At 44.8% G+C, this 15,008-nt stretch overlaps 2 protein-coding genes across 5 annotated transcripts in view; both read right to left on the bottom strand.

The window, feature by feature from the left end:
- The window catches only part of AMER1 (APC membrane recruitment protein 1), a 19,214-nt gene extending 18,478 nt beyond the window's left edge, over window positions 1–736 (bottom strand). For 2 of the 4 annotated variants that reach the window (XM_005882607.2, XM_014530271.1), the window contains exon 1: window positions 187–736. The gene's annotated coding sequence lies outside the window, so the exon portion shown is untranslated. The other 2 variants (XM_005882608.2, XM_014530272.1) reach the window with 1 other exon arrangement.
- Window positions 737–12,518: 11,782 nt separating this feature from the next.
- On the bottom strand, window positions 12,519–13,979 carry ASB12 (ankyrin repeat and SOCS box containing 12). The gene is given in 2 exon segments (XM_005882606.2): window positions 12,519–12,754; window positions 13,154–13,979. Coding segments are annotated over 2 exon segments (960 nt in total). The 3' UTR covers window positions 12,519–12,620.
- Between the last annotated feature and the right edge of the window lie 1,029 nt (window positions 13,980–15,008).

Here is a 15,008-nt window from a genome sequence, read left to right as displayed (position 1 = left end):
GTCCAAGGGACTTTGTTCTGGCCCTCACCGGACAGTCCTCAAAGCGGATTCCAAAGGGGAGCAGAGAGCGGCCTGGATGCCGACCGGCCCAGTCCTAGAGCTCCTCTCTGGGAGGCCAGACCGGAGCACGCGGGACTGCACCACACCGCGGGCTGGCAGAGCCTCCTGGCTACCCCCACCGCTTACCCAGCCCGGTTCGTTTTCCAAGCCGGTTATTGTCTGCTGCGCTGCCCTGGCCCAGGCTGTATCCTCGGCTGCCGTGGCTGAGAGAGCAGCCACCGCTGCTTCTGCCGCCGCTGTGGCTCCAGTCACCTCCTGCACTGGCTCCCCTTCCCCAGACTCAGGGCAGCTCTCCATGCCCCCCTTCCCCCCAACACCACAGCCACAGGGTGGGGCGTCCGCGCCCTGATTGGCAGGCGTGTGGCCCAATGGCCAATGTGGGAAGGCGTGCCTTGACCCGCCCACTGTTTTCCTCTCTACCTTTCTCTTTAAATGCAAATAAGCCTGAGCTTGGTGTTGGCTGGGGACTAGGAGGGTGCAGAACCCCTCGCTGGGACTCCTCACTCCCGCCCCCAAGCCAGGCTAGTGGCTGCTTGGGGACTCCGGGAGCTCCTGGTGCCGGTTCAGCCCCAAAAGGGCTCGCTGGAGCCCTGGAGCTCAGTTTCGGTTTTGTATGAGTCTCATTTCCGTGGTCGCAGTGCAATCCTTCTGTGGTGCCCTGGCTGCCAGCAGGCAATTTATTCCAAACCAAGAGACAGGCGGAGAGAGGCGGGTCGAGTGGCTGGGGAGAGCCAGGGGGAACTGCAGAGCCCTTTGGAACCTCTCCAGGCCCAACCTTAAGGCGTGGAGAAGGCCCCGCAGCCCAGGCTTCCAGGCCGCTGAGAGGAGGGACTCACCTGCCAGGAAAGCCAATTGCAGTGCCCGCGCCCCAGCTTCATCCGCCTCTTAGGCACACCAGGGCCTTTAGGGACCATCTAGGCCAACTTCCACCCGTTTACAAAGGGCCTGCTGCTGCCCAAAGTTGGAGAGGTGCATTCCCAAGGTCACCCAACACACCAGCGACAGGGCAGACTTGGAATTCAGAACTCCGGGCCCCTGCTGTCCAGGGCTGCTTTCACTTTTCTTCTCTGGAGAGATCTGTTTTCACAATTTGACCCTCACCTAAATTTCCCACCTTTCACAGAACTAGAGGGGATTCTCAAGGTCTACAGAGGCCCCCCTCAACCTTTTAATGGTAAGCCAGGCTTTGTACAGTTTCCTGTCCTTGGAAAGTCTAGATATTGAAAACAAAAAAAATCTTGTCTGAGCCCAGACTGGAGGTCTCAAGGCTGAGGGCGGACTGAGGAGGCCTGTGGCTGTGGCAGGGGGCCAGCCTGAGCTTGGGTCTCTAACTAGCTTGAGGGCTTTATGTGGCATTAGTGGCTACCAGGGCCAGGTGAGCTGAGGCAACAAAGAATCCAGTTCTACTACTAGTTCAAGAATATCCAGAAAGCCCAGCCCTAAAACTCTGTGAATGTCTTAAAACAGACATTGGGGAGGACATGCAGGGGGATTAGATGGCCTGCCATTTTTACATTGTAGGAGGAGTGTTCTCTGCTGCTCTACTGGGTCCTTTCTGCCTTGAAAAGATCCGGCTGATAGACTGGGAAGAGGAAGACTGCTATCTCTGCATGTGTGGTGCTCAGGAACTGACATTGCTGCTAGATCTGGGATCTGGCTACAGCTCTGCCTCAGACTTAAAGTATGACCTTGACCAGTCTATTTTCCTCTCTGCACCAGTCCATCACTCCATCTCCACAAGAAGAAGGTAAGACTTGTCAAGCTCCTTGATCTCTTCCAGCTCTGACAGTTCAACTTAATTCTTTCTATAATTTCCATAATGTTCTATGACCTTCATGACATTTTTTACATCTCCAACAAAAATCAGCAATTTGAACATCAAACTTTCTAGTCCCAAGTCTAAATGAATGACAGGGAGGAGGGAGCTGCCACTGGATGGCTCATTGTGGGACTTTTTTTTTTTGGCAAGTACCTTCTCCTTCCTAGCCTGAGTTTCCCCAGATGATTGGCTGGACAATATTATTTCCCTGGAGCTGTGGTTTCTTGCTTTACAAAGTCCTGATTCTCAATTGTTGAACTTGATTTGGGGGTGTCCTTTTTCCAGTGTCTCTTTTATAGGCTTCCTCACTGCCTTGTGCCTCTGGTTGTTTTCCACCTGTTCATAATTCACCCAGAACCTTGATTCACTGAAATAGGCCAAAGATTACAATTTGGAGAAGACAGTTTCCAAATCTTAAGCCCAGGGAAACAGGTCCAGGATAGTGTCAGGGAGAGAGGTGTGCTAGTCAAGTGGTGGGCTTGAAATAATCCTGAGGCAAGGGGGCACTGTTGCACTGCTCTTGTCACAGGGGCTAGTCCTCTATGTCCTCTGCTCAGCTGCCAAACATTCTGCCACACCAGTCAGCTTTGGGACTGACAGATATTAAACATTGGGTTGGGCCTAAAAGAAATTGGCTTCAGAAAAAAACAGAGTAGTCTTTGACATGCTGAAGTGGTCTCCCAACTGGTCCTGATATTTCTAAGTCTTGAGAGAAGATTATGTATGTACACATTGTTGTGGAATTGGCGCGAAAGAAGAAAGAGTTGAGCACTCAGAGGTATCAGGAAAGAGGCCTTTAATCAAAGCAGCACTGCTGGCTCAGGGGACTCAAAGATCCAAAGCCTGAATGGCTAATACAATAAGATTGCTCCTTATATATTCCCGAGTTTCTTTGTTTCCTAACTACCGGGTTTCTGTGGTGGGTTTTCACAGCTCCTCCTGAGTCAGTTAGAATGGGGAATTTAGATTGTATCTAAATGCCTAACCTGGATGGCACCAGTAACCTCCCTCTAGCTAAGCTGTTACATCCTTGGTTTATGGCCCTTATAAATTGGGAGTATTTAGGTAAATAGGTCTTGCAAGACCAGGTAATTAAGGAAGGGGCAGTGACTTGATTATAGGCTAACAAGAATGTGCAGTAGGATACTGATAAACTAGGTACAGAGTCAGGCTGCTAGCCCCCTACATTTTTTCACAACATAAAGGGGAACAGGATGTGGGAGGAGGCACAGCTCTTTGTTTGTATGGCCCACTCCTCCCTAGGGGCAATAGAAGGAAAAACCAACTGTGGGCATAAACTTGTACCTCTAAATGCCTTCTTGAAGAGGGAGCCCTACAGGCCCCCATTCCACATGCTGACTGACACCTGATCAACTTCTTTGGTCACTGTTGGTGGGGAACAAGAATATTTTCTTAAGTTTTTTTCACCTACAAAATGAAGATAATCCCTCTGCTGCCCAGCATCTTGTGACTGCACAAAAAAGTCCATGAGAACATACATGCAGGCTATCTGGAGGCAACTTCATAAACTCAAGTAGACAGACTGATCGATATGACTACAATTCTCATTTCTTTCTAATCAAAGATTCTATGGGCACCTCCTCTTTGCCAGGCTTGGTGATAGGCATTGGGAAGAGGGGATACAATGGTAGCATCCTAGGAGAAGGGGGTGCTCTGAGGATGGAGTTGTGAAATGAACTGAAAACCAGACTAGAGGTCTGACAAAGGTGATCTAGAGCATTGTGGATTAAGTGATTCCTTCTCCCCAGTTCGGGAGGGGCATCAGACAAAAGTTCCCTGGAGGATGGCCTTGGTGATTATGTCAAGTCAGAGAAGTAGGGGAAGGATTCCTGCTCAATCCAAAGCCCATCAGTGTGAGAGGGTATGGCAGTTTGGCAAGACCTAGGATTCTGGACCCTTGGGGCTGAGTATTTGTATAGGGAGAGAGGAAGAGTTGGAAATAATGGTAAAAAGAGAGGCCTGGGGCCAAAGGGTAAAAGACAATGACTGTCCAGCTACATTGAGGCTCAGCTAGCTGTTTGTCTTTCCCACGAAAGCAAGCAGTATAGTGTAGTGGCTCTGCTATCAGACTGTCTGGGCTGCGATGCTGGCCCCACCACTTAGGAACGGTGTGAAGTGGGCAGGTTATTTCCCATCTCTCAGTTCCATTTTCTCTTCTGAAAAATAGGATAAGTAATAGTATCCATGTCACGGAGTTGTGATGAGAATTAAATGAATATTCCATGTGAGTGTTTAGCACGGAGCCTGATACATATGAAGCTTTCAATAAATGTTAGCTGCTGCTGCTGTTATTGTTGTTGGTCTGCTTATGATCCAATGTACAGATATTCAAAGTTATAGAACTCATAATATGACTTTGAAACCACCTTTTGATATAAACACACATGAGCCTGTGGTTCCTTATACACAGATTCCTTTTGATTGTGCAGAGCTAGACTGTTTCTTAGGGGAGAGCATCTTTATCCATCTTTGTAACCTCAGCACCCAACAGAGGGCTTAGCACAAACTAAGTGCTAAGCATATGTTTGCTGAACATAGTAAAACAGCGCATCTTCAGGTCTAATGTCACGCTTAGTTTCCAGCATCTACCAGTGAAGTGTGATGTTGCCACTGTTTGAGCTCCTCCTCTATGCCAGGCCCTGTGTTTGGTGCCACACACATAGTGGTGAACTAGACACAGCTTCTGGCTTAAGAGCAGTCAGTGTGGTAGAGGAGGCACACAACCCATCAGACCAATGCCCTGCAGTTTCCAACTTGGTCAAGGCACTGGAGAGTGTGGCCATCCACTGAACTGAAGAATATAGGAACAGGATTAGGAAAACAATGATTAGAACATTCCGAGTTTCACTTGTCTGATATCCCACCTCTAGACCTTTGCACTTGCTGTGCTTTCTGCCTACAATGTTTTTCCTCTGAATACTGACATAGTTTGTGCCTCATTTCCTTCAGATGTCTACTCAAATGTCATTTTATTTTACTGAGACTATCCCTGGACACTTGTAATATAAAATAACAATCCCCATTCCTACAGCCTTCACTTTCCAGTCCCTTAATAGTCTTTTTTCTTATCTCTAGCATTTACCAACTTCTGGTACATTATTTTTATTGTTTATTTATTTATTTATTGTTATTTTAATTGTCTATTTCCCATCATGATAATGAAAGCTCATGAGGGCTAACAGACAATGAACATAATACATAAATAAAATATACTAGTATAGTGTATCAGATGGTAATAGGTGGTATGGAGAAAAATAGAGCAGAAAAAGGATACAGGGAGTATTGGTCGGAGGGTGCTATTTTAAACAGGGTAGTTGGGATAGGCCTCACTAAAATATCTGAGGAAAGTGAGGGAGTAAACAATGAAAGTATCTGGAGAAACAGCATTCCAAGCAAGTGCAAAAACCTTGAGGTGAGAACATGCTAGAATGTTAGAGGAATAACAAGGCAGCTGGTATAGCTGGAGGAGAATGAGTGTGAGGGAAAGTGGTAGGAGAGGGGGTCAGAGAGGACATGGGAGGCAGATGGTGTATGGCTTTGAGAGTCATTTTAAAGAATTTAGACTTTGTATGATTTTGATCTTAGGATTGGCATGCTCTTAGTGAAATGTCTAGGGGGCTATAGCAGCAAGGGAAGAAGAAATGAGACCAGGAAGGAAGTTACTATAGTTATCCAGGTGAGAGATAATGGTGGCACAGACCAGGGTGGAGGCAATGGAGGTAGCAATAAGTGGTTGAATTGTGGATGTATTTGGAAGATAGAATTGATTAGTTGTTGGTGACACCAGGATCCCACAAAAGCCCTAAGAGGGAGGGATTGCCAAAGTGAGACCTGAGCCAGAAGAGCTGGCTCTCCCAGAAGCCATGGGAGACACAGGTTTTTATGAAAGATGGCATTACCAAGATGTATGTGAAAGATACTGCCCATAAGTCCAACAACATAGAAAAGATGCCATTGGATGTAGATCTGGGAAGTCACTGGTGATGTGGGCAAGGCCAATAGGATCAGGGTTTAGGGCAGGGGTGGGCAAACTTTTTGACTTGAGGGCCACAATGGGTTCTTAAACTGGACCGGAGGGCCGGAACAAAAGAATGGATGGAGTGTTTGTGTGAACTAATATAAATTCAAAGTAAACATCATTACATAAAAGGGTTCGGTCTTTTTTTTTTTTTTAGTTTTATTCATTTCAAACGGGCCGGATCCGGCCCGCGGGCCGTAGTTTGCCCACGGCTGGTTTAGCGTGTACACCAGACTGTAATAGGGTGTCAAGAGAATGGTTTGTGATAAAAGAGAGAATATGTGCAGCCTGTGAGTTTGTTTATATGCTGATGGGGAAAATCAATCAAGTTTAAGATATAGGAGGCAATGTAACTGATGGGTGGGAGGCCCTGGATAGGTGTTGGGGATGGAATCCGGAGTCCCTAGTGTTGAGAGGAAGGATCAAGACAAGAGTGAAGGATGGGGGGTTATACTAAAGTTTGTTGTTATGGGAAATTAAAGATGTCATATCTGAAGACCTCTACCTGCTCTGGGAGGTCAGAAGCAAAGTCCCCAAAGTGAGAGGCAAAGCAGTAGTGGGGGAGTTTCAAGGAACCTTGTTAATATTGGACACAGTTTGAAATAGTTACTGCACAGAATGGACAAGTTGATAAAGGCTTAGCTGGGACATCCCCCAGGAATGTACAGCAATCCCATTTAGTTACATGAGATCCTGATTTCTAGCTATGTGACCTTGAGCAAGTTACTTAACCTCTCTGTGCCTCAGTTTCTTCATATAAAAGTGTTCATGAGTAAAATAATGCCATTGAATTAAATGAGTTAGTCCATGCTCAGCAATTACTGAGCACAATGCCTGGCAGATAGTAAATGTTCAACATATACTAACTCTTTTGATTTCTACGGTAATTAGTTATTTCAATTTCTTCTATGTTGTTCATTAACCCAGGTCTGGGAGAGGATAATGGTTTAATCCAAAGTTATTTTGTTACTGGGTAAAAGATTGAAGTGATTGAATGAACATGGGATCAAAGATGGACATAGAAGGAAGTGAATACAGGGAAGTGGGGGCAATTGGAAAGAAAGCAGAGAATCATATGGGTCTGAAACACATGGTCTGGCAGAAAAGGCCTCAATAAATATCTGCTGAATGAAAGAATGGAAGGTTCTGCAGGATCAAACCACAGGGATTAGGAATGTCACTTCTGGAAAAGTAGGTAACTCTGGCTGGGAAAGGGACCTGCATATTCAGGTAAGGCCAAGGGGGTGTTGGTAAAATGGAGGGCACATGGTGTTATGAGAGTCAAAACAGGGTTCTCTGGGGCTACAAAAACAATGAAACCCCTGTAGAGTTTGTAAATAACCAGAAGAAGTAGGGAAAGGCAGAGCTATCCCACATGCCCAGCCCTTCACTCTGAACTTGCCCCAACCCCTTTAGCCTATCCCCAGTGCCTGGGTCTGCCAACTTTCCCTGACTTGCCATATCACTCATCAGTGCCAGCTCTATATTGGGGGCTGGGGCCTCTGACAGCTAATAGGATGCCACTCCTCTCAGTGAGAGGCATCCTGGCATACACATTGCCCAGGCCTGTGAAAATGAGTCAGGGCTTGCCCCTCCTCCTTCTCCAGTGCTTCCATTCATACATGAGGCAGAACATGGCATGCTGGGAAAAGCCCAGGTCTGAATAACAAGAAGTCCCATGTTTTCTAGTCCTGGTTCTACTGTTCCCTTACTGTGTGATCTTGGATAAGCTTCTTTCCTTCTCTGGACCTCAGTTTCCACATCTGCACAAAAACTGTTCGACTTACCTTACAAAGTAAAGTTGTTCTAGAACTAAATGAAATGATGGGTGCACAAATAATTTGTAAATAGTCAAATTTTCTGTGCTTGCAAGAGAATGGTTAAATTAATGCTGCCAGAATAAACTCATGCAATTACTTTATGACAGAGGAGCCAAGGGGGAAGGAGGCTCTCTTCAATAAATGGTGTTGAGAAAACTGAACAGCCACATTCAAAAGAATGAAACTGGATCACAATCTTACACATACACAAAAATGAACTAAAAACAGATTAAAGGCTTGAATGTGAGACCTGAAAATGTAAAACTCCTAGAAGAAAACATAGGCAATAACCTTTTTCACATTGGTCTTGGTGATGATTTTTGTATTTGATATCAAAAGCAAAGACAAACAAGGTAAAAATAAACAAATGGAACAACATCAAACTAAAAGGCTTGGGCACACAGCAAAGGAAACCATCAACAAAATTAAAAAGCAACCTACAAAATGGGAGAAAATATTTGCAAACCATATGTCTATTAAAGGGGTTAATATTCAAAATATATAAAGAACTCATACAACTCAATAACAAAAAAAATCTAATCTGATTAAAAAGTAGGCAGAGAGCCCTGGGTGTCTGAGTTGGTTGGAGTGCCGTTCCATACACCAAAAAGTTGCGGGTTCAATTCCAGGTCAGGGAACATACTGAGTTGTGAGTTAAATTCCTGGTCAATGCATGTATGGGAGGCAACTGATTCATGTTTCTTTCTCACATCAATGTTTTTCTCTCTCTTTCTCCCTTCCTCTCTTTCTAAAAATCAATCAAAACATATCCTGGACTGAGGATTAAAAAAATGGGCAGATAATCTGAATAGACATTTTTTTCAAAGAAAACATACAGATGGCCAACAGGTTTAGGAAAAGGTGCTTCAACATAACTAATCAACAGGGAAATGCAAATCAAAAACTACAATGAGATACCACTTCATTAGAATGGCTATTAACAAAAAGACAAGAAACAAGTGCTGGTAAGGATGTGGAGAAAAGGGAACCCTTGTCTACTATTGGTGGAAATGCAGACTGGTACAGCACTATGGAAAACAAGTATGGAAGTTCCTCAAAAAATTAAAAATAGAACTACCATATGATACAGCAATTCCACTTGTGGTCATTTATTAAAAAATGAAAACACTAACTAAAAAAGATATATGCATCCCCATGTTCATTGAAGCATTATTTATAATAACCAAGACATGGAAGCAACCTAAATGTCCATCCATGGATGAATAGATAAAGAAAATTATGTGGTGTATATGTACAATTCAATATTATTCAGCCATAAAAAAAATGAAATCTTGTCATTTTCAACAACATGGACCTTAAAGGCATTATGGTAAGCGAAATAAGTCAGACAGAGAAAGACAAATAACATATAATCTCACTTGTATATGGAATCTAAAATTTTATTAAATGACTTTATATGTGCAGAGAACAGATTGGTGGTTGCCAGAGGCAGGTGGGGGATGGGTGAAATGAGTGAAGAGGGTCAAAAGGTACAAACTTCCAGTTGTAAAATAAATAAGTCACAGGAATATAACTTACAACATGGTGACTACAGTTCATAGTACTGTATTGCATATTTGAAATTTGCTAAGAGTAAAGATCTTAAAAGTTCTCATCACACACAAAAAAATTGAACTATGTATGGTGCCATATGTTAACTAGACTTATTGTGATCATTTAACAATATATATAAATATAGAATCATTATGTTGTACCAGTATAATGTTATATGCCAATTATACCTAATTTTTAAAAAATGTAATGCTGCCATATCTGCCCTGGGAAATCAGAGAATGTGTTTTCTGTGCATTCAGCAAGCAATTTCCTATTCTGTGCATACCCCACTGAAGAACTGAACTTTTCAAGTCCAAAAAAACAGGGTATTTAGGGCCTTCTCCAGTCTAGTCCATGGCCTATTATTGTTCAAATACATTGAACTCACACCAACCTTAACTGGTTATCCAACTGCCCTGCTTTTTCCCACTTCTATGTCTTTGCTCACTGAGTTCTCTCCATTGATACATTTTCTTTCTTCTGTACTGTTTAAAACCCTTTCCACCATTCAATGTCCAATCAAATACCACCTCTTCCATCTTACTTTCCCTCAAGATAGCAGATGAAGGGGATTTCTCTGGTTTCTGAAGTCCAATAGACTATTTTGAAATTTGGATCTAGTCTTTAGGGGTTCCCTTTCTGAATAAAGGAAAATAATTTTGCCATTGCAAGGGAGAATACAGACTGATCAGTGGCATGTGAAGAGCCGAGTCAGCCTCAGGCTCATGGCAATGCCAGGAAGGAAGGGAGGGAGAAAGGGAAGAAACGAGGGAGGGAAGAAGGGAGGAAGGAAAGAGAGGTCAAGGGGGAAAGGGAGAGATGGAGAGAAGGAGGGATAGAAGGGGCCTTGCAAACCTGAAAGGGTTTTAAGATTTGTCTTTTTCAGAAGCTGGTGAATGTGGTAGGAGTTGTGGGGGAGAGACTAGGTTATCATCTGGGACCAGTGCTAACAGAGTAAAGGCCAAGGAAGAGATTTTACTCCAGGAACAGTGACATCACCTCTGCCTCCTCCTCACACCTCCTAAGGAAGATTGTCTCAGAGGATTCATCATCAGAATTTGAGATGATCCTTTTCACCCCCTGGCCTGTTGTCTGGATGGGAATGGTTAGACCTAGGGAGTGGAAGGGACTAAGACACCAGGCCTTGAAGTTGTCTCTGCCCACCAGCAGCACAGGCAACTGGAAATATAATAGCTAATAACATGGGCACTTAACTTAGTCAGGGTCTCATTCTGCTCATCTGGGAAATGGGGCTAAGAATTTCAGCTCTTCCTCTCTGTCTAGAATTTGGTATGCTCTTACATTTTCTTCTGAAATTCCCAGAATATCCACATGCTTTCATGGGTCAACCAGAGAATGTGTCCCAGATACCACAGGGGAGGCCACCCTGGCCAGGCCCATTTGAAAGGTACACTTTCACAGGGACATAGAGCAGATGGGGTTGGTGAGGTTGACTCCTAATCCCCAAGGGCCTTGAATGGGAAGGACAAAGCAAGGAGAACTCACCTGTAAGAAGATAGATGGGGATGTCTGCCCTGAAGCCCTTTGTCTATGCTTACAGCCCAGTCCTTCAGTTCTCTTGCTCCTTGGTGATAAACAGTTGCACTGCTCTCCAAAATACATAAGAATGAAAGTGTGGAAGTTGAGTGCTGGCAAGACCTTGGAGATAGATGTCCAGTTCTCTTGCCTTCCTTCCTAAAGTCTCTCAGGCACTAGGAGCTAGGGAGAGTGGAGGAGGTAAGAGGTAGGAGAGGCAAGTCAGTTCAAGCCCCCATTCCCTGCCTCCCTTCCTCAGTGATAGATCATGATATGGGAAGTGGGGGGAGGCTGTCAAGGCAGCTCCCATGAAAAGCTCTGAACATTTATAGTGTTTCCCAAAGTACAGATGGTCTGGGCTCTCCTCCTTCATTCATTCATATTGTGTCTCTTTCACTGCACATTCACAGCTCCATGCAGGTATCATGCAGGAGAAATATAAGAAGGTACTGTAGAAGGATAAAGAGTTAGCAAAATGAAGGTGCTTGGATTTGAATTTGCATAATTATCTGTGTTGGATATGTTTTCCTCTTTCCCCTGCTTTTCTCCATATCATAGGGTACTGACAGTGATTTCCAGAATCCCTCATCAATCATCTTCTGGCTGGGTACAACCAATGAGAACACTGGTGGGAGGGTAGGAAAAATGGAGAAGCCAGGGTATTTAGCCTTTTTGCTTCTGGTGGTGTCTGCTGTGTATAATCTATGGCTCTGGCTGTCATTATACTTCCAATTCTGCTGTATGATCCCAGCTACTGACCCAGATCACACCATCTCCTTCCACTGTTCCTTCACTGCTCATCTTCCCCTGATCTGTCTTATATTTCAAGGGGGCTCAACCCTGTGGGCTGTGTTTCCCAGGCTCTCATATTAGTTCACTTCCAGTTTCCCCCAATGAGAGAGACACTGGAGGCAGATTAAAGGGCAAGAATGAGGGAAAGGAGAAGGTATTTCTTCCTTTCCTATGGTTTGAGCAGCATCTCTTTTCAATGGTTCTAGCACCCGTGGACAGACTTTTGATTCCACTTTCCATCAGGTGACCCCTGTCCCTGGACTCTGGACATACTTTCCCCCTCACCCCTCTAGCCTAGGGGTGGTTTTGGGCTCCTGATTCCACTAATATCTTGGTTACCTTCCCATCCTGCTCAGATTCTCTGCCTATCAGCTATGTAACCAATTTCTTTTCTGCATTACATTCTGTCATAAATACTTGGTAGTTTATTTTCCCAGTTTGATCTTGATTATAAATTGGACTAGTGGGAATGCAGCCAATGATTTAAGGTTAATGAATGTGGGGCTTCTTGGTCACTTGACTCAAAATAATAGGGAATTGAGTGACAGCCCCTAAAAAGGTGCCTTGCAGCAGCCAGAGAAATGGAGGCAGGTACAGGGCTGAGCAAGCTAATGCTACCCTTCCACCTAGTTTAATTCTTCAGGACTTTGCTACTAGAACAACACAACTCCAAATTCTCTCGAGAATGTTGGTGGGCAAGTGTGGGCCATTGAGTTAGTTTTCACTTTTTATCTTACACTGGTCAGAACTCATGCCTGTCTAATGCCAGACCTTTACCATCCTTCCTCATGGCCAACCAGACCACTACCCCCAATAAACAACCCCTTCTACACACACACACAACAGACACCCACCAGAATTTATTTTGTAAGTTATTTTATTGTGGAGGATAATACAGGAAAGCAGCTCCAAATGAGTGGGAGGAGCTATAGTGCTCTTCAGTTATCTGGGTCCTCGAGAAGTTTTGGAGGTGTCATGGGTTTCTGGGTAGGTTGCAAGATTACAATTGGTGTTTGAGGTAGCTAATCAAAACAGGGGGAATATCCAGCTGGTCAATGGCTTGTGGCTTGTTGGCCTGGCAGAAAGCTCTGCGGATAACTATACGGGCCTGCGATAGTAGTGTTCGTGGAGTGGCTGCAGCAAAGAGAAACAGGTCATGAGAAGCAATCCTCAGGGCAATTCTCCCACCCAAGGCTACATTCACACTGCCCTTGCTCCTGTAGCCCTAAATGTTCTCTTCCTTTTAAGAAATGTCCCCCACCCTCCTTTCAATGTACAGTACCAATAGTGACACACTGAGGACTAGAGAGGGCAGTGCCAAAACAAGATATCAAGCTACTTCTATCTTTCTACCTTATCTTAGTGATCTTGACCCTAATAAGGAATATGTAACCTCTTCTCCACTGGGGCTCCAGTAGAGGAGGAAGGTGGTGTTTTCTGCAATTCATCTCAGAAGGGTTGGCTTGGGGATAATTTGGGGCCCTGAGACCTTCACACCAGGACCCCTATAGGAATGGTCTGCTTGACACTCACCTCGGGCCTGTAGCAGTAATATGGTGCCTTTATCATTTTTCCTGTCCAGGTCCAGTGGGACAGATGGAAGGTATATGTTAGCACCAAAATCAATTAACAGCTGAATGTACTCGGGATCACAATTATGGTGGAGGCAGATTTCAAGGAGGGTGCGTGGCTGTGGGACACGAGCTAATAGGTACTGGTCGGTACAATTGTAGTTAGGATCTGCCCCATAGAGCAAAAGCAGGCGGAAACAGTCAAGGTGCCCATAGACTGCAGCCAAAAAAAGGGGACCAGAAAATGAAGTTATGTTTGACACCCAGACTGGTAGTTTAACTTTGACATTAGGATCTGCACCATGGCCTAGGAGCTCCTGCAGGATGCCAACAGCACCATCACGTGCGGCTGTGAGTATGGGAGAGCAGTTGTTGTAGACACTTCCACTAGGACAGGCTCCAGCTTCCAAAAGCTCACGCACGCAATCCAGATGGCCATGGCTGACAGCGGTAAAAAGTGGTGTCTGTGCCTTGATGTCCAAGCTATCAACGTCAGCACCGTGGGCCAGGAGTACCTGCAAACAATCAAGGTGGCCATAAGCAGCAGCCAAGCGCAGGGGTGTCCCAGGAACCCCCCAGCCACTCCTACTATTGATGAAACGTTTGTAACACTCTTGCCGCAAAAGCTGGTCCAAGGTATAGGAGTCATTTCTGTGTACTGCTTCACGGAGAGCCTGCTTCTCCCCTGTGTTTGTGTCCTCTTCCTCCTTGTCAGGCTGCAAGAGGGAGAAGATTTTGCTGATGTCCATGAAGTTCATGTTGGCTTATTAGAGCAGAACCATTCTCATTATGAAGAGGAAAATATGCCAGATCTGTGGGTGCCAAAAACAGGAGACTGACAATCCCCATCAAAAGTCTGGATACCAGCCCTTGCCCCTCACCCTTCACCATCAGGCTCTTCACTTATGGGTCCCCTGCTTATAACACTTATTCTACCCTATTTCAGGCCATGGAGATGGCTGCCAAAACAGATCACATATTTTCACAGCTTCGTGTCTTTGCCTTTGCTGTTCTGCCTGCCCTTCAAATTCCTACTTCTGGGAAGCCCTCCCTAATCTCCTCCTCTGCTCAGGGTTTCCAAAGGCTCATAAGTAGACTTCAACTATGAACTTTCTCACCACATTTCCACTTATATGTGCTTCATTACTGTGTAAACTATAGGTTTAGGACCCCTGTATTCATCTTGTATTCCTCCACTTCCAGTAGAACACACATCATGGCTGATAATTTGGTAGATGCATCTTCCTTAGTTTAAGATGTGGGAACTAATGATGTGACCTAGGTCTGGCAGTTGCTAGGCCAACAGAATGGTGCTTTGTGATGTAATCTCTCATCCCTGAGCATTCTTATATAAATTCTATACCTTAGCCTTGTAGATAAAGGTCAACCTCTTCACAGTCCCTCAGACTCATGCCCCATGCTTCAGACAACAAAGTTACTTAGGAAATAGATAGAGAGTAACATTTAATGATTAAATAAAGAGGTGGCATTACAAAGAGTACACTTCAAGTAAAATTAAGACAAAGGGATGGCAGGAAATAGTTGAAGTTTCCAGGGCAAGTCCTCTTCTCTGGTGACAACTGGATTCTGCCCCAGGACCACTTCAATCCAGGAGTCCCTTTGATTGTAAGCACCTTCTTGAAGTCCATAGCTTCCCCATATCTCTGTGTCAAGCCTTTTCCCATAGTCTGTGCCCCACCTAGCTTAGAGCCCTGCCTCAACCCTCAACTCATCTCTCTATATTATCTCCAGACCTTATGAAATCACCCATGGCACAATAACTGACTCAAACTAACTCTTTGACCTTAACAATCTTG

This window comes from Myotis brandtii, unplaced genomic scaffold (assembly GCF_000412655.1).
Source record: "Myotis brandtii unplaced genomic scaffold, ASM41265v1 scaffold73, whole genome shotgun sequence".
Taxonomy (NCBI): Eukaryota; Metazoa; Chordata; class Mammalia; order Chiroptera; family Vespertilionidae; genus Myotis; species Myotis brandtii.
The sequence above is the reverse complement of the archived record's forward strand: the minus strand, read 5'-3'. Positions and strand labels throughout refer to the sequence as shown.